We start from the raw sequence: 21,049 nt of genomic DNA on the forward strand, positions 1-21,049 counted from the left end.
TCTCACCGAAACCTGTGGTCGGTATCCGTGTCCACTGTGATCCAAAGGAAAGTTTCAACTCCGTGAATTTTAAACAAGGTATCACCGTGTGTTTGTGTGGCTAAGGGCTAAAGTTTCCCACCTCCATCTTTCTACTGTGACTTCTCCAATATTAATTGAACAAATTGCAAAAGATTCAGCAACACAGATCTCCAAAATACTGTGTAATTATGCCGTTAAAGCATAGGACATTTAGCTGTGTGTGTGCGTAGCGCTCATACTTCCTAAAAAGACCCTGATGTCTTGCGTACACGTCATCCTTACACAAGGTTTTCAAGACGAAACTCCCAGGAAATTTAAAATTGCAATTTAGTAAACTAAAAAGGCCGTATTGGCATGTGTTGCAATGTTGATATTTCATCATTGATATATAAACTATCAGACTGCGTGGTGGATAGTAGTGGGTTTCAGTAGGCCTCTAGTCAGAAAGAACCCTCTGTCTACTTCCACGTGACTTTTGCGACACTTCTGCCATGGAAGAGTTGACTGTCTGTACACCATTTGGAACGTGTAAAAAGAGTTGTCCGTCTGTAATTCCCCCTGGCCTTTCCTTGTACTCACCGCTAGTTGGCGCCTTACCGCCACTGATCATGTTATTCTGTGTTAAAGTTAAAGTACCACTGACAGTCACTAGGGGTGTAACGGTACACAAAAATTTCGGTTCGGTACGTACCTCGGTTTAGAGGTCACGGTTCGGTTCATTTTTGGTACAGTAAGAAAACAACAAAATATTAAGTTTTTGGTTATTTATTTACTAAATTTGTAAACAATGGCTTTATCCTTTTAACATTGGGAACACTATAATAATTCTGCCCACGTTAATCAACATTAAACTGCCTCAAATTGTTGCTCAGATTAAATAAAATGACACAACTTTTCTTCTACATATAAAAAGTGCAACATTAAACAGTTTCAAGTCAACTCATCATGCTTAATTTATCACAGCATTTGGGAAGCCTGTAGTTGATTTTCATTATGTAAATGTTATATTTTTATCAACATGTGATAGCAAGGACCCTGCCTTTCAAAACTTTTCTGTCCGTAAAACGCACGCACGCACACACACACACACACCGCAAAATGAGCTAACGTCACGCTAAAAGATAATTAGCCTTCACCTCAAGCCAGAACTGCGAGCGAGCTGAGCTGCAGTTTAAGTTTCTAGACCAGGAGTGCTCAATACGTCGATCGCGATCTACTAGTCTGCCGCAAAGGTAGTACTGGAAGATCGCATTACATAAAAAAAAATTGACGCCAGCCTATCATCCATCCCGTCTTTTGATTGATAAACAGGGCAACCATCTGCGTTTTCCTGACACTTATGTCACTGCGCATGCGCAAACAAAGGCACTCAGTGCAGCAAAACTAACAAGCTTGTCAGCGAGTTACTGCCAATTTTCATTCCTCGGTTTTTTCTCTTAAACCTAAGAAAGGTTATAAAAATGAGTGGGGGAGCTGGACCAAGTAAAAAAACAAAAACTTATCACTTTCATACGGAATGGGAGGAGGACTTTTTTTCACGACGACATTTTCGGAGTGCGTTTGCCTCATTTGCCAGTCTACCATCGCAATACCAAAGAAGGGAAATGTAGGGTGGCATTTTCGGACTATTCATGGAAAATAGGTCACCGACTTCACGCTGAAAAGCGAGCTGAGAATTGAGAAAGGTGAAGGAACTGAAATCCCAGTTGTCCGGACAGCAGTCATTTTTCACACAACAAACTTCAAAAGCGAAAGCCGCCACCGAAGCATCGTTCCGGGTGAGTCACATCATCGTTAATAACAAGAAGTCCTTCCAAGACGGAGAGATGGTAAAGGAGGCATTCGTTGAAGCAGCTGACTCATTGTTCCGAGACTTTAAAAATAAGGCAGAAATATTATCTTCGATCAAAGCTCTCCAGCTGTCAAGAAGTACAGTTATGCATGTACATCAGCATACATTGTAGATATAAAGAATCCTCAATATACTTAGAAGTAAATATATATTTTGCATCTTTGTAGTAGGTAGATCATTTTGACTTGATCATTTTATAAGTAGCGTGCATGCTGAAAAAGTGTGAGCACCCCTGATCTAAACATCAACGGGCTTATAGTGATGTTTCTAGTAGACTGGGAGGTGTTTATTATCATTTTGGGAGAGTACGCTGCTTTTTGCTTACCTGCTAAACACCGATCTGCTTGACGCTGAAGCATTTACTACATGCACTGCTGATTGGCTTTTTCCGCTCTGAATATGCACTACTGATTGGCTGTTACCGCTATATATGTACCAATCAGATGGTTGTGTGGGTGGGACAATGCTGGGTGCTGACACAGAGGCAGAAGAAGCAAAGCAGCTATAGCTTAGAAACTCGTTCGGTACACCCCGTACTGAACCGAAACCCCCGTACTGAAACGGTTCAATACAAATACACAAACCGTTACACCCCTAATAGTCACACACACATGAGATGTGGTGAAATTTCTCTCTGCATTTGACCCACTCCTTGTTGAAGTCAACAACGATGTACCACGCTCAAACATTTGCTCAGAGCTGCCAAGCTTCATTCACGCTTTGAGTATGACAGACACGCAATTTAATCGTTTCCTCACGCCACACCTGACATTTTTTTACACTGGTATACTGGTTTTCGCAGCTTGTCGTAGTTGGAGTGACTCTGAATGATTGATGGAAACCAATTCCAGACCAAGCCATCGATCCATTGTGCATATATTTAACCAACCACGGAATTTAAACCAATCAGAAACAATGTAACGTAGGTCTTTCGTGGTTGGTTAAATGTAGGCACACCTTAGATACGCACACGCATATTGTATTACACCAGTGGTGGGCGGTCAGGACCAGCAAGGCCTTCTCTGTTGGCCTAACACAGGGGTCGGCAACCTTTACCACTCAAAAAGCCACTTTGACCCGTTTCACAAAATAAAGTTAACCAAGGGAGCCACAAAACTCTTTTGAAATTTATAATGAAATAACACTGCATATAGTGTTTTATTTTGCTTTGTACTATGTATAGACCAGGGTTCTCAGACACGCGGCCCGCACCTTAAGTGCCACCCGTGAGTTTTATATGAATGCCGCTTGACAGCATCACACTTACCAACCCTCTCAATTCTATCGAGAGACACCCGAGTTTCAGAGCATCAATTCCCTCGAAAGTCAGCTGATTTTTATCGGAACAATAACAGTAAGGGTGTGCCATGAAGGCACGGCCTTAAGCGCCCTCTACAACATGTACAACTGGTCTGTCAGCCCAATTACATTTGTATGTGGCTTATGCAGACAAACGTAAGTGACTGCAAGGCATATTTGGGCAACAGCCATACAGGTCACACTGAAGGTGCCCGTTTAAAGAACTTTACCACTCTTCCTAATATGCGCCACACTGTGAACCCGCACCAAACAAGAATGACAAACACATTTCGGGAAAATCTCAGCACCGTAACGCAATATAAACACAACAGAACAAATACCCAGAATCCCATGCATCCCTAACTCTTCCGGCTACATTATACACCCCCGTTACTAACCCCCCGGGTTTGGTGGTAGTGGGGGTGTATCATGTAGCCCGGAAGAACTAGGGATGCATGGGATTCAGTTGTTTATACCACAACCCTGTATAACCTGTGTAACCTGGCTGTAAATCAAGTATGCCTTGCAGTCATTTAAGTTTAACAACAGAGGCCGCATACCACATGTGATCCGTAGGCATGCAGTTGGTATGGTGTCAAAGCGTGCGCGACTACATGTTTGAGAAGACGTTAAAGGCATTGCCGCTACGGCACGCCCTCGATATTGTTGTCCGGGTGAAAATCGGTGAATGTTAATTCCGGGAGATTTCTGGGAGAGGCACTTAAATCTGTAAACCTCCCGGAAAGGCAAGTGTGCAGCTGAGCCATATCAGAGTGATCAAAGAGTCGCGTGCCGACCCCTGGCCTAACATAACCATAATTACAGATAAAAGTATTTTTTTATTTACTTTCCCTAAATATTCAAAAGTATTCATATTCTCTTCATGTCACATTACACTGCTTCCAATGTTTTTAGTTTAGAGTTTGTATCCAATCAGAATTCCGCTAGCTTATGTTGCCAGGCTGTACCAAATCTTCCCGGAGCCTCTAGAATCAACAATACGGGCGTCTTTGCACTCTAAGTGAACGGAAACATACTGTTGATAGACAATTGCGATAGCCATTCAGATCATGCATTGTTGTGGGTAAGGCCTTTTAGCTGGTCTCACGCTGTGATTGGATACTCACTCGGGGCACCCAAGTGAGTATCCAATCACAAGTTGGGAAAACAGGAAGTGGCACTGGAACTATATTGTCATGTTCTGTTGTCTGGATTATGTTTTGTTATTTTTCTGCTCGTTTTGGACTCCATTAGTTCCTGTTTTTGTGCACCCTTGTTTGTTTTAGTTTCCATGACGACTCCATTAGTTCCTGTTTTTGCGCTCCCTTGTTTGCTCACCATGGCAACTCATTAGTTTCACGTGCCTCATTTGTTTGGACTCACCCACCTGTTTTAATCATTATAGACTATTTAAGACTATCATTTTCTGTTAGTCTGCCTGATTGATTGATTGATACTTTTATTAGTAGATTGCACAGTTCAGTACATATTCCGTACAATTGACCACTAAATGGTAACACCCGAATAAGTTTTTCAACTTGTTTAAGTCGGGGTCCACGTTAATCAATTCATGGTAACCTGGCGACATTGATGTTCATTTCTTGTTCATAGTTCATGCTGCTCTGCTCATGTCAGAGTAAGTGTTGTTTGTTTTATGTTCATGGTTTACGTTAAAGTATTAGTTTTGTTTCTTGCGCCAAGTTTTTGTCACCGCCTTGTGAGTGCCTTTGTTTGTACTTTTATAGTCAAGTGTAATCATGTTTTTACCTTCAAGCCATGTCCGGTCTAGCCCGTTTGCATCACGAAAGAACAAATCCCGCAGCACGCTGCGAAAACCTCCTCGTCACGACGAATACGAGCCATAGAAATCCACAGAAAACTCACCGGTACAATAACCACGAAGATAAAGTGTTTGTCTTACACTTAGTAATCCGCTGTGGACAGATGAAGCCAAGAAATGCCCCCGCGAAGAAAATACATTTTTGTCAGGCAATCACATTTTGGCACAACACTGGCGACAAAATAATGTACTTTGTATTTTTTAATGCATTATTGCACTCTCAGTGAACCATTTTGTTTTTTATTGTGTGCTACCTGTGCATAAACTCTGTAGAATTGTGGAAAACATACTGTATTTCCTTGAATTGCCGCAGGGCATATAGTATGCGCCTGCCTTGAATTATTGCCGAGTCAAACTCGCTTCCCAAAGTAATTAGCGCATGCTTAGTATTACCGCCTGGTCAAACTCGTGACGTCACGACTGACACTTCCCCTGTCATCATTTTCAAAATGGAGGAGGCTGATTTCAATACCAGTAATTTGAAATCGCATAAAGGGAAGAAGATTAAGAGCTATTCAGTAGGATTTAAGGTCCAAGCTTACATCACACTCAAATTCTTACTGCATGCCTTTGGTAAGTGAGAAGAGGTTTTAAAATAATTAGCGCATGCTTACTTTTACCGCATGCGTTTGGTAAGCACAGGAGTGAGAAGAGGTTTTAAATTAATTAGCGCCCCGGCGGCAATTCAAGGAAATACTTTATTTTCAAAGCCAATCCTAACTACAGTGGAACTCGCCCTTTGAACTGGCTGATGATTTACTTTACTTTACTAAACCTTTGCTGGTAACTCTGTCCAGACACTTTCGAATGATTGAACTGGTGATCATGAATCATTTTCAAACAGACAGCAGTTTGTTAACCTGGCTTTCCTCCATTTGTGCACATTTTTATATTTAGAGTGTTGATTTATGTTATTCTTATCTAATGGAGCTGCTGCGCTGATTATGTTGTATGTATGTATGTATGTATACAATAACAAAGACCTACTGAAACCCACTACTACCGACCACGCAGTCTGATAGTTTATATATCAATGATGAAATAATAACATTGCAACACATGCCAATAGGGCCTTTTTAGTTTACTAAATTGCAATTTTAAATTTCCTGCGAGTTTCTTGTTGAAAATGTCGCGGAATGATGACGCATACGCGTGACGTCACGGACAGTAAGGAAATAATAGCGCTGCACAAGACACAGCTAAAAGTCGTCTCTGTTCATGGCCTAATTACACAGTATTTTGGACATCTGTGTTGCTGAATCTTTTGCAATTTGTTCATTTAATAATGGAGACTATAAAGAAGAATGCTGTTGGTGGAAAGCGATGGATTGCAGCTGTCTTTAGCACCGAGATACAGCCGGTGTTTCTTTGTTTGTTGTGAAGCAGCGAACATGTTTTCTCTACGTCAACCAGCATGTTTTTGGATGGGGAAATTGTGATATATATCTTACCGAAGACATCAGTGGATTATTCGTCGTCCTGCAGCAGCTTTGAGCTTGGCTCCTCGGCTTCTCTCTGAGACAATGTGTGTTCACCGCAGCCATCCGACCTCGAGGTATGTCTTTACAATCTTTAAAATCTTACTAAAACACTATTAAAACAATAAGCAGATAAGGGATCTTCCAGAATTATCCTAGTAAATGTGTCTAATTACATCTGAAACGCTCACACTGCCAGCGCCCGGAGCCGCCGCTTTTTTTTCTTTTTCTTTTCTAGTCCTTCACTATCAATATCCTAATTCACAAATCTTTCATCCTCGCTCAAATTAATGGGGAAATTGTCACTTTCTTGGTCCGAATTGCTCTTACTGCTGGTGGCTCCCATTAAAAACAATGTGAATATGTGTGGAGCACTGCATTTCGTGACGTCACGGCACATACGTCCGGTAAAGGAATGGCTTTTCTATTAGCGCCTAAAAGCTGTGTACTTTATCGTCGATTTTCTCCACTAAATCCTTTCAGCAAAAATATGGCAATATCGCGAAATGATCAAGTATGACACATAGAATGGACCTGCTATCCCCGTTTAAATAAGAAAATCTCATTTCAGTAGGCCTTTAAGTTGTTGTACATGTGCAAATCTCTCGTCTGGTGGCTAACAATTTCATTAAAAAATAAGAAATGTGTTGTTGTTTTTTTGTTACTTATTATGGTAGAAACCATGTAAATACTGTCATGCTTTTGTATTAAAGCTTACTTAACAGTTAACACCAAACAGGAAGTCCTTGTGCGCATGTTTTTCTTGACTTATTTATTTTGTTATTTGTCCATTTCAGCTGGCCTCATTGTCAAACAAATGGGACTGCCCCTGAAGTTGGTGGCCATGGTGAATGCTAATGACGTCATGCACAAGACAGTAACCTCCGGTGACTTTAGTATGGCTGCTACTGTTACACAGACACTGGCTCCTGCCATGGACATCCAGGTACTGTACATTTTACTGTCAACTAAACCGTGTCTTTAGCAGTACCAATAGCAGTAACCAATGTGTTTGTTTTGCTAAAGGTATGTTGTGCTGTGTTGTGTTTTTTATGGCTCTCACTTAGAATATTAAGTTGTGATTAACCTCAAGTTTATTTATATTTCAGTTGCATTCCATCCTTTTAACACATTATGTGTACAAAACCCAAATACAGTGAAGTTGGCATGTTGTGTAAATCGTAAAAAAAAAACAGAATACAATGATTTGCAAATCCTTTTCAACTTTTATTCAATTGAATAGACTGCTAAGACAAGATATTCAACGTTCGAACTGGAAAAATTTGTTATTTTTTGCAAATTTTAGCTCATTTGGAATTTAATGCCTGTAACATGTTTCAAAAAAGCTGGCGCGAGTGGCAAAAAATACTGAGAAAGTTGAGGAATGCTTATCAAACACTTATGTAGAACATCCCACAGGTGAACAGGCTAATTAAGAGCAAGGGTGTGCCATGAGAAAATTGTCGAACAGTTTAAGAATAACATTTCTCAACCAGCTATTGCAAGGAATTTAGGGATTTCACCATTTATGATCTGTAATATCATCAAAAGGTTCAAAGAAACTGGACAAATTACTGCAAGTAACATTGAATGCCCGTGAGCTTCGATCCCTCAGGCAATACAGCATCAAAAAGCGAAATCAGTGTGTAAAGGATGTCACAACATGGGCTCAGGAACACTTCAGAAAACCACTGTCAGTAACTGTCAGTTTGTCGCTACATCTGTAAGTGCAAGTTAAAACTCTACTATGCAAAACGAAAGCCATTTATCAACAACACCCAGAAACACCGCTGGCTTCACTGGGCCCGAGCTCATCTAAGATGGACTGATACAAAGTATAAAAGTGTTCTGTGCCCTGACGAGTCCATATTTCAAATTGTTTTTGGAAACTGTAGATGTCATGTCCTCCGGAACAAAGAGGAAAAGAACTGGATTGATATAGGCGCAATTTTCAAAAGCCAGCATCTGTGATGGTATGGGGGTGCATTAATGCCCAATGCATGAGTAACTTACACATCTGTGAAGTTACCATTCATGCTGAAAGGTACATACAGGTTTTGGAGAAACCATCCAAGCAACGTTATCATGGACGCCCCTGCTTATTTCAGCAAGACAATGCCAAGCCATTTGTTGCAACAGTGTCGCTTCATAGTAAAAGAGTGCGGGTACTACACTGGCCTGCCTGTAGTCCAGACTTGTCTCCAATTGAAAATGTGTGGCGCTTTATGAATCGTCAAATACCACAACGGAGACCCAGAACTGCTGAAAACTTAAGCTGTACATCAAGTAAGAATGGGAAATAATTCTTGAAAATGATCTAAATTTAAAAAAAGATTTATTTATTACATGAGGCCTTTTTGTTTCCCAAAGAGGTGCTGTTTTGACAGCATAATTCTCAACCCAATGTGAACTGAAACATGTCATGCCCAAAAAGGTCATCATCTGTCCTACAGTACAAGGAAGTGGTGCTTTACCTCCCTCAGGCTGAGAGGGCACCACTGAGAAGGTTCCATGTGACACAACTCTCTGCAGGTAATCAACCTGTGTCTGGCAATACTGCAACTTTGTATGCAAGGGCCGTGTCCCCTCTGTGCTAACCTTTGAAGCACCTTATTGGAGTCCTTGTGACATTCCTCAAGCGTTTGCGAAAATATCAATAGATCATCAATGTTCTGAAGCAAAGTGCTAGTTCCAACCCTTTTATATCCTGCCTCAACACATGATTGAACGCATGTAGCCTATGTTTGAACCCTTGCAGCGTCCTCGTATAGCACTACTGCTTCCCTCGGCACGTGAATGCGAACAAATGTCTGGAATCTTTGTGTAACAGTACACAGAAAAATGCTGAACACAAATGGATAATTGTAAAAAACTGCTTTCGGTGGGACGTTCGTTAGAAGAGAATGCGGAATTGGCACTTCCGCTGGACAATCCATTCCATCCATTTTCTGCCGCTTGTCCCGTTCGGGGTCGCGCGGGTGCTGGAACCTATCTCAGCTGCATTCAGGCGGAAGGCGGTGTACACCCTGGACAAGTCGCCACCTAATGGCAGGGCCAACACAGATAGACAGACATCATTCACACTCACATTCACACACTAGGGACCATTTAGTGTTGCCAATCAACCTATCCCCAGGTGCATGTCTTTGGAAGTGGGAGGAAGCTGGAGTACCCGGAGATAACCCACACAGTCATGGGGAGAACATCAATCAATGTTTATTTATATAGCCCTAAATCACAAATGTCTCAAAGGACTGTACACACCACTATGACATCCTCGGAAGAACCCACATAAGGGCAAAGAAAACTAACACTCAGTGGGCAAGGAGAATTCACACCCAGTGGGACGCCAGTGACAATGATGACTATGAGAACCTTGGAGAGGACCTCAAATGTGTGCAACCCCCCCACCCCTCCACCTAGGGGACCGAAAGCAATGGATGCCGAGCGGGTCTAACATGATATTGTGAAAGTTCAATCTATAGTGGCTCCAACACAGCCGCGAGAGTTCAGTTCAAAGCGGATCCAAGACAGCAGCGAGAGTCCCGTCCACAGGAAACCATCCCAAGCGGAGTCGGATCAGCATCGTAGAGATGTCCCCAACCGATACACAGGCGAGCAGTCCATCCTGGGTCCCAACTCTGGACAGCCAGTGCTTCATCCATGGTCATCAGACCAGACCCCCTCCACTAGGGAGGGGGGGACAGAGGAGAAAAAGACAAGAAGCGGCAGATCAACTGGTCTAAAAAGGAGGTCTATTTATAGGCTAGAGTATACAAATGAGTTTTAGGGTGAGACTTAAATGCAAACTCAACACAGAAAGATCCCGAGCACAGGATTGAACTCAGGACTACTCAGGACCTTCTTATTGTGAGGCAGACGCACTAACCCCTGTACCACCGTACATCCCATCGCTGGAATATCCTGACTATCATGTCCAATATCATATATTCCATGTAAGTCAAGCACAAGCCGATACTTGGAACCGTCAGCGTTTTTCACCGGCAATATGGGTGTATCACAAACATTGCTTGTCTCGATCAATACTTTCTGGAGACCCTCAATAGTTTTACTTATTCCCTCTTCCGCTTCTGATCTTAAAAGGGAACATTATCACCAGACCTATGTAAGCGTCAATATATACCTTGATGTTGCAGAAGAAAGACCATATGTTTTTTTAACCGATTTCCGAACTCTAAAAGGGTGAATTTGGCGATTGAAACGCCTTTCAATTGTTCGCTGTCGGAGCAATGACCTTTCACCCGTGATGTTACAACGGGAAGCAATTTGCCCTTTTTTCAAACACATTACACACACCAAGTCAAATCAGCTCTGTTGTTTTCCGTTTTTTCGACTGTTTTCCGTACTTTGGAGACATCATGCCTCGTTGGTGTGTTGTCGGAGGGTGTAACAACACGAACAGAGAAGATTTCAAGTTGACTTACGTGGAGTGTGCTAATCAGACATATCAATGGTCACGGCATGGTAATCGATGCTAACATGCTATTTAGGCTAGCTGTATGTACATATTGCATAATTTTGCCTCATTTGTAGCTATATTTTCATCCAGCCTTTCCCTCCACCCACATTTAATGCTAAACAAACACATACCTATCGACGGATTCAAGTACACCAGTGGTCAAAAGTTGCGAAAGTCCCTCGTTTGTTCTGCACATTTTACCGACGACAGCTATGCTACGACAGATGGCACAGAGATGTGTGGATATCCTGCGACACTCAAAGCAGATGCATTTCCAACGATAAAGTCAACGAAATCACAAAGTTGAGTTTTGTTGATGTTATTGACTTGTGTGCTAATCAGACATATTTGGTCACGGCATGACTGCCAGCTAATCGATTCTAACATGCTATTTAGGCTAGCTGTATGTACCTTTGTAGATATATTTGCATCCAGCCTTTCCCTCCACCCACATTTAATGCCAAACAAACACTTACCAATCGACGGATTTAAGTTGCTCCAGTGGTCAAAAGATGCAATCGTTGGTTAGAAGGCGATCGCCAAATTCGTCCTCGTTGCCTTTGTCTGTCGTGATATGGCTCAATAGCTTCAGTTTTTTCTCCAATTTCGTTTTCGCTATCTGCCTCCACACTCCAACCATCCGTTTCAATACATGCGTAATCTGTTGAATCGCTTAAACCGCTGAAATCCGAGTCTGAATCCAAGCTAATGTCGCTATATCTTTCTGTTCTATCCGCCATGTTTGTTTGTATTGGCATCACGCAGTGACGTCACAGGTAAATGGGGGGGGGTGGATATACAGATAGCGAAAATCAGGCACTTTAAAGCCTTTTTTCGGGATATTCCATGATGGGTAAAATTTTGAAAAAAACTTCGAAAAATAAAATAAGCCACTGGGAACTGATTTTTATTGGTTTTAACCCTTCTGAAATTGTGATAATGTTCCCCTTTAAACGATACTGAGCCTGCCTGAGAAACTGAATGTTGTGTTTTAACTTGACTTTGATAGGGTTAGCTGACTCTATGAAACCTATGCCTGTCTCATGTTTGGACCACAAATATTCTGGAACGCATTTGAACATTTCTTGTTTCAACTCATTTTCACCGTCATTGAGCGGTGGCGTTTGTACCAACACCTTAGATGCCAGAATCACTTCTCTGGGTTTTGATAACATGTAATTTCTATTTAAAATTGAAAGTTTATCATTGTCTCATCTGAAGACACAAAAATCAGTTGATTCTCTTTTGCTGTCCAGCTAATTTTAGATGTTTTTTGCGTCATTATTCCCAAATCTTTTGGTGCAAAATGTTTGTTCACCATCACTGTGCAAGAAGACAATTTGGTTCAACCTGTAAGACTGCACATTCCCGTCCAATGACAATGTGACCAGTTGTCAAAGGCACGATTACCCCCTCTGTTTGTGCTTCCCACCTAATGTTTTGCTGCCTGATGGATCATAATAGACTGTACAATGATATTCAGATCTTGGCTTTGATGCTTTTAGAAGTTGTGCCACAATATACTTCTCCTATTTTCTGGACAGCCTGGAGCACTGGTTCCGTTATATCTCCTAACCAGTAAACTTTTGGTGCTCCTGTCTGAACGTTCTTATGACCTCCAGTTTTTTCACTCTCAATTTGCATTGTGCAAGCTTTCTTTGAATGTCTTTGTCTTGAACCTTCAGCCTTTGCTCCTCGCATCTGTATTCATCAACTGCATGGACCACATGTTCACAAAATTCTCTGTTAGTGCTGTTAGTGCAACAACATTTTCCAGTCTACTTTTTACTGGAGATGGCCTCAACCCCTGCTGTTCTAAAGAGTGTTGTCATTTGAGGACTGTTAATCTCTTCCTCAGTTTTTTGTTTCCACCTCTTTGGTAGACAAGTAATATATTCAGCAGGGTTCTCTGTCTCAGTGAGCGGCTGAATGTGCCAACACATACTGATGAAATCTCTGCAACAATATTCAGACTGCTGCCCACATTGGGAACACAAGAGGCATGTACGTCAGCTTCAAGAAGGCAACTGGCCCCACTATTAACAAGGATTTTCCCTTTAAAGTCCAAAACAGGGGAAGTAATATTTACACTTGGGCTCACGGCAAGTTGCTCAACCTTTTTCATCATCGCCCCAGGACCAAAGTTTACAAAGTTCTCATTCATGAGCAGCTCTTAGCAGACGGCGCACCTTTGATATCTCACAAGGCATCATTTTATTAGACACTTTTACCATGCCTGCAAAGACTTTGAACTGACAATCAGTAAAAAGAAGACAAATGCCATGGCCCAGAACACAGATTCCTAGCTCACCATTGTCCTTAATTACTATATTTTGTAAGTAGTGTAATGTTTTACATACCTTGGGTTAGAACTGGGCGAGAAGGCCTTTTATTAATATATCTCTATATTTTTAAGCCATGTCACAATACACGATATATATCTCAATATTTTCCCTTAGCCTTGAATTAACATCTGATACATATAATCACAGCAGTATGATTATTCTAATTGTTTACATTAAAATATTCTTGTTCATACTGCATTAATATATGCTCATTTTAATCTTTCATGCAAAGAGGGAAACCACAATTAAGTCAATTTACCAAAACTGTATTTATTGAACAGTTATTAAGCAGTGGCACAAACATTCATGTCATTTCCAAACAGAAAGTGCAAGATTGTCAAAGACATTTTAAAACAATCTATTAATGCACTTTTGTGAATGATGTCACTAAGATGAAATATCAAAACAGCACTAAATTAAAGTGCACTTTTTTTACAGAACGCCAGTACAATAGTTAAAAACAAATAAAGTGCACTTTTGTGCATGATGTCACACAAGCTATTTCAATAATTGTCAAATTAAAATGATCTGCATAATATGAAATCAAATAGTTTATGTATTTCGTTATGTGACGTTATCTCCTTCTGTTGTTGACTAATTTTTTCATATGGCGTTGATCTGTAAATGTTTGCTTCGGCATTTTGTGGGTATGGCACTGAACGGAGATGCTGATATGCAGAGTTTAAAGCACTCGTCATTCTCTAGCAGGTCACTTTTCAAATGATGCTACATATTAGCAGTAGGTGCTACTTTTTGTAGCAACGCTTTTGCCGCATACTTGTTTGACATCTTCCCGCTTGAAGCCAAACCACCGCTAGACGATGGACCCTCTGCTGTTTTTCGTAGGAATTAATTCTTCCTTCATTTGTTACCAGATTCACACCTTCTTTCTCTCGTATTACCACTTCGCTAGCATCACAGCTAATGTTACCCATGCTGTACCTCTCTGCTCAACGAGGGCGTTTGACGCGACAGTATGTGACGTATGTGTGTATATGTATACAAAGCAACAAACAAACAATCGGAAAATCCCCGTTACTGAGGTGGCTAACCATGATGCGTGCAGTTTATCAAAGCAACAATCAAACAATCGGAAAATTCCTGTCGTATCAATTCCTAGATATGGTCGTAACTATACTAAATGCACTGGGCATAATAAACACAACATTATTAATATTGCTACTACGGATAATTTGATCAAAAACTCCCTAAAACAGCCCACTACCTATAATATAGGTTTTTTAAACATAAGATCATTATCTCCCAAAACGTTATTAGTTAATGATATTATCAGAGACAACAATCTTAACGTCATCGGTCTCAGCGAAACCTGGCTTAAACCAAACGACTTTTTTGCGCTAAATGAGGCATGTCCTCCTAACTTTACACATGCGCATATTGCCCGTCCGCTTAAAAGGGGTGGGAGGGTCGCACTAATATACAACGAAAACTTTAACCTTAGTCCTAACATAAATAATAAATGTAAATCGTTTGAGGTGCTTACTATGAAGTCTGTCACACCGCTGCCTCTACACCTGGCTGTTATCTACCGCCCCCCAGGGCCCTATTCGGACTTTATCAATGAATTCTCAGAGTTCGTTGCTGATCCAGTGACACACGCCGATAATATAATCATAATGGGGGACTTTAATATCCATATGAATACCCCATCGGACCCACCGTGCGTAGCGCTCCAGACTGTAATTGATAGCTGTGGTCTCACACAAATAATAAATGAACCCACGGATCGCAACGGTAATACGATAGACCTAGTGCTTGTCAGGGGTATCACCGTCTCCAAAGTTACGATACTCCCGTATACTAAAGTATTGTCCGATCATTACCTTATAAAATTCGAGGTTCAGACGCATGTTCGTCAAACTAATAATAATAATAACTGCTATAGCAGCCGCAACATTAATACGGCCACAACGACAACTCTTGCTGACCTATTGCCCTCGGTAATGGCACCATTCCCAAAGTATGTGGGCTCTATTGATAACCTCACTAACAACTTTAACGACACCCTGCGCGAAACCATTGATAACATAGCACCGCTAAAGTTAAAAAAGGCTCCAAAAAAGCGCACCCCGTGGTTTACAGAAGAAACTAGAGCTCAGAAATTATTATGTAGAAAGCTGGAACGCAAATGGCGCACGACTAAACTTGAGGTGCACCATCAAGCATGGAGTGATGGTTTAATAACTTATAAACGCATGCTTACCTTAGCTAAAGCTAAATCTTACTCAAATCTCATCCACCGTAATAAAAACGATCCTAAATTTTTGTTTAGTACGGTAGCATCGCTAACCCAACAAGGTACCCCTTCCAGTAGCTCAACCCACTCAGCTGATGACTTTATGCAATTCTTTAGTAAGAAAATTGAAGTCATTAGAAAGGAGATTAAAGACAATGCGTCCCAGCTACAACGGGGTTCTATTAACACTGATACGATGGTATATACGGCGGATACTGCCCTCCAAAATAGTTTCTCTCGTTTTGAGGAAATAACATTAGAGGAATTGTTACAACGTGTAAATGGAATAAAACAGACAACATGCTTACTTGACCCTCTTCCTGGGAAACTGATCAAGGAGCTCTTTGTATTATTAGGTCCATCAGTGCTAAATATTATACACTTATCACTCTCCTCGGGCACTGTTCCCCTAGCATTCAAAAAAGCGGTTATTCATCCTCTTCTTAAAAGACCTAACCTCGATCCTGACCTCAAGGTAAACTACCGACCGGTGTCTCACCTTCCCTTTATTTCAAAAATCCTTGAAAAAATTGTTCCGGAGCAGTTAAATGAACACTTAGCGTCTAACAATCTATGTGAAACCTTTCAATCCGGTTTCAGGGCAAATCACTCCACGGAGACAGCCCTCGCAAAAATGACTAATGATCTATTGCTAACGATGGATTCTGATGCGTCATCTATGTTGCTGCTTCTCGATCTTAGCGCTGCTTTCGATACCGTCGATCATAATATTTTATTAGAACGTATCAAAACACGAATTGGTATGTCAGACTTAGCCCTGTCTTGGTTTAACTCTTATCTTACTGATAGGATGCAGTGTGTCTCCCATAACAATGTGACCTCGGACTACGTTAAGGTAACGTGTGGAGTTCCCCAGGGTTCGGTCCTTGGCCCTGCACTCTTCAGCATCTACATGCTGCTGCTAGGTGACATCATACGCAAATACGGTGTTAGCTTTCACTGTTATGCTGATGACACCCAACTCTACATGCCCCTAAAGCTGACCAACACCCCGGATTGTAGTCAGCTGGAGGCGTGTCTTAATGAAATTAAACAATGGATGTCCGCTAACTTTTTGCAACTCAACGCCAAAAAAACGGAAATGCTGATTATCGGTCCTGCTAGACACCGAACTCTATTTAATAATACAACTCTAACATTTGACAACCAAACAATTAAACAAGCCGACACGGTAAAGAATCTGGGTATTATCTTCGACCCAACTCTCTCCTTTGAGGCACACATTAAGAGCGTTACTAAAACGGCCTTCTTTCATCTCCGTAATATCGCTAAAATTCGCTCCATTCTGTCCACTAAAGACGCTGAGATCATTATCCATGCGTTTGTTACGTCTCGCCTCGACTACTGTAACGTATTATTTTCGGGTCTCCCCATGTCTAGCATTAAAAGATTACAGTTGGTACAAAATGCGGCTGCTAGACTTTTGACAAGAACAAGAAAGTTTGATCACATTACGCCTGTACTGGCTCACCTGCACTGGCTTCCTGTGCACTTAAAATGTGACTTTAAGGTTTTACTACTTACGTATAAAATACTACACGGTCTAGCTCCATCCTATCTTGCCGATTGTATTGTACCATATGTCCCGGCAAGAAATCTGCGTTCAAAGGACTCCGGCTTGTTAGTGATTCCCAAAGCCCAAAAAAAGTCTGCGGGCTATAGAGCGTTTTCCGTTCGGGCTCCAGTACTCTGGAATGCCCTCCCGGTAACAGTTCGAGATGCCACCTCAGTAGAAGCATTTAAGTCTCACCTTAAAACTCATTTGTATACTCTAGCCTTTAAATAGACTCCCTTTTTAGACCAGTTGATCTGCCGTTTCTTTTCTTTTTCTTCTATGTCCCACTCTCCCTTGTGGAGGGGGTCCGGTCCGATCCGGTGGCCATGTACTGCTTGCCTGTGTATCGGCTGGGGACATCTCTGCGCTGCTGATCCGCCTCCGCTTGGGATGGTTTCCTGCTGGCTCCGCTGTGAACGGGACTCTCGCTGCTGTGTTGGATCCGCTTTGGACTGGACTCTCGCGACTGTGTTGGATCCATTGTGGATTGAACTTTCACAGTATCATGTTAGACCCGCTCGACATCCATTGCTTTCCTCCTCTCGAAGGTTCTCATAGTCATTATTGTCACCGACGTCCCACTGGGTCATTATTGACACCGATGTCCCACTGGGTGTGAGTTTGCCTTGCCCTTATGTGGGCCTACTGAGGATGTCGTGGTGGTTTGTGCAGCCCTTTGAGACACTAGTGATTTAGGGCTATATAAGTAAACATTGATTGATTGATGTACGAAGGTGGGCTTGTTTGAAGTCTCTGTGAGAAGGAGAGACAAGAAAGAGTGAAAAAAGCCTGTAGTGTAATGCCCGCAGCTAAAAGCAACTGCGTGAGAACGTATACTCGAATATCACAATATAGTCATTTTCTATATCGCACAGAGACAAACCCGCGATATATCAACTACATCGATATATCGCCCAGCCCTACTTTGGGTCCATCATCTCAAGCTCACTGTCCAATAGGGCTGTGAACCTTAGGGCGCCACACTGTGATGATCTGTCACATTTGAAAGGCAATTTAAAATAAATAAAGAATAGTGAACAACAGGCTGAATAATTGTACGTTATTGTGGAAGTCTGCTGCTTCCGGGTTCTCGGGACCACCAAGGACTGACATGACAAGCTTTCAAGTTCAACACGATTTATTTTTTCAATAATCTTCTCTGCTTTACAGCAATTGTCTCCCTTCTGCAATGTCACTCTCTGCCTTTCGGCATTGTCGTCTGTCCAACTCTCTCTCGCCGCCTCCCGACTGCGGCCTTTTAACAGAACGACAGGTGATTAGATGAACACTTTCAGCTGTGTCATCCACTCACCTGTCGCCAACCTCGAAGCCGGCCCTGCCACACCCCGCTTCCCCGCAGGCGCGCAGGCCACGCCCACCACAGTTATATGACGCATAAATAACCAACTGAGAAGGGGCCTGGTATGTTAACGTAACATATTATGGTAAGAGTCATTCAAATAACTATAACATATAGAACATGCTATACGTTTACCAAACAATCTCACTCCTAATCACTAAATCCGATGAAATCTTTTTCCTCTGTGTCGCTTCTAAACAACTCTGCCAACTCCAAAGGTAGACAATGCGCCGCTTCCTCTTCTATCAGTACGTCACTTACGTCGGCGTCATCGTCACTTGGAATTCCAGTTATTCCAGCCTTTCTGAATCCCATCAGGATGGTTTTGGTTGTTATTTGGTATTTTACGGTAATGTGTTAATAATTTCACACATAAGTCGCTCCAGAGTATAAGCTGCACCCCCGGCAAAACTATGAAAAAAAACTGTGACTTATTATCCGAAAAGTACGGTAATATATACAATATATAATAAATCGCAATTGCTATGTACTGTCATGGTTGTCAATGACAGTTTGGTTATGTTTTAGTTTTTCCTCTGTTTGTTTTATTTCCTGTCAGCGCTATTATTTTTGTTCAGTTTCCTACTTGTCTCCCTGAGTGGCCAGGTTGCCAATCAGCTGTGTCTGCAGCAAAAAAAAGGGCAGCATAAAATAGAGAGTACATCCAGCAGAAAATATACATTATAAACAAAGAGTTACAGTAGCTCAGTGTTTTTCAACCTTTTTTAGCCAAGGCCCATTTTTGCGTTGAAAAAATGCGGAGGCACACCAACAGCAGAAATCATAAAAAAACGAAACTCAGTTGACAGTAAAAAGTTATCGGAATTTTTGGATATGACTTTAAAGCATAATCAAACATGCATCAATATAGCTCTTGTCTCAAAGTAGATGTACTGTCACCACCTTTCACATCACGCCCTGACTTATTTGGAGTTTTTTGCTGTTTTCCTGCGTGTAGTGTTTAATTATTTGTCAGAACTTGGACTCGGATGCAGTTTACTGCGTGGATTGTTTTCCCAAGATGCAAAAGAATTGGACCGGACCTGGCGTGAAGGTAAATACATGATTTAATTCTTACTATAAAAAGGAGCAAACAAAAGGTGCGCACAAGGCGGAGACACAAACTTTGCTAAGGAGCAAAACTAACAATAAGACAAACTATGGGCATAAAACAAATAAACACTTACTGTGACACGAATAAACAAAAACGTACTTGGCCAAGCATGGAACTATGGCATGGAATGAGCATAAACAGAGTTATGAGGCCAGCACGACCAACTGAAAAACAAGGCTTAAATAATAATGATATGAACGAAACGGGGGGGGGTGAGTCCCATGAATGAGGCAGGTGATACTAATGGGTCGTCATGGTGACAAAACAAACAAGGATGCGTAAAAACAGGAACTAATGGAATTTTAACAAAACAAAACATGATCACAAAACATGACATTATTGTCTTGCGCTCCTATTTTGGTGGCTTTTTCTCTTTTTAGGGTATTTTCCTGTAGCACTTTCATTTCTTCCTTTCAGCGACATTACCGCATCTACTTTGTTTTAGCAATCAAGTATATTTTAGTTTTTATTCTTCTTTGTGGGGACATTGATTGCCATGTCATGTTTGGATGTACTTCACTGCTCCACAGTAAGTCTTTGCTGTCGTCCAGCATTCTGTTTTTGTTTACTTTTTAGCCAGTTCAGTTTTAGTTTGGTTCTGCATAGCCTTCCCTAAACTTCAATGCCTTTTCTTAGGGGCACTCACCTTTTGTTTATTTTTGGTTTAAGCATTAGACACTAGCGATGCACGGATAGGCACTTATATCATCCGCAACCGCATCACCAAGGTCGTCATCCACACGCCGTCCACCCGAACAAACATTTTATCAGAAACGCAACCGCCCGCCACCCGCCCGCTGAAATAAATCAGGGGTTGGCCACCTTTACCACTCACAGAGCTGTCTAAACCCGTTTCACAGAGTAATGAAGACAATTGGAGCCGCTAACGTTCTCGCGATTATCCAATTGGTGTTCATCCTGATGACAAGGATATGAGCGTGCTGTGAAGCCATTGCATTTGACACCTTCAACAACATGTACACACCGATTATTAGTCTGTCAACATGTTGTGTGCAGCTTACGCAATCATACGTACAAGATTGAAAGGCATACTGGGTGACACAGAGTACACTGATGGTTGTGATATAAAGATCTTTAACACTTACTAATATGCGCCACGCTGTGAAGCCACACCACACAAGATTGACAAACACATTTCGGGAGAACATCCTCACAGTAACACAACATAAACGCAACACAACAAATACCCAGAATCCTTTGTATCCGTGACAACCCTGAATATATTTTACACCCCCGCGCCCCCAACCCCGCCCACCTTACCGCCGCACGGGGTGGGGGGGTGGCGGGGTTTGCTGCTACTGGGGTGTATAAAATAGTCAGTATATGTCATGGATACAAAGGGTTATGGGTATTTGTTGTGTTGCGTTTATGTTGTGTTACTGGGTGGATGTCCTCCCCTCTTGAAT

The 21,049-nt window shown here is 41.7% G+C and overlaps 1 protein-coding gene across 1 annotated transcript in view; it reads left to right on the forward strand.

Moving 5' to 3' along the window:
• Positions 1–21,049, forward strand: part of thnsl2 (threonine synthase-like 2) — a 78,537-nt gene that overhangs the window by 29,022 nt on the left and 28,466 nt on the right. The window contains exon 6 of the mRNA XM_061876797.1: positions 7,288–7,436. Within this exon, the coding sequence (XP_061732781.1) occupies positions 7,288–7,436 (149 nt within the window). The remainder of the gene's footprint in view (positions 1–7,287; positions 7,437–21,049) is intronic.

This window comes from Nerophis ophidion, linkage group LG17, assembly GCF_033978795.1.
Source record: "Nerophis ophidion isolate RoL-2023_Sa linkage group LG17, RoL_Noph_v1.0, whole genome shotgun sequence".
Classification (NCBI taxonomy): domain Eukaryota; kingdom Metazoa; phylum Chordata; class Actinopteri; order Syngnathiformes; family Syngnathidae; genus Nerophis; species Nerophis ophidion.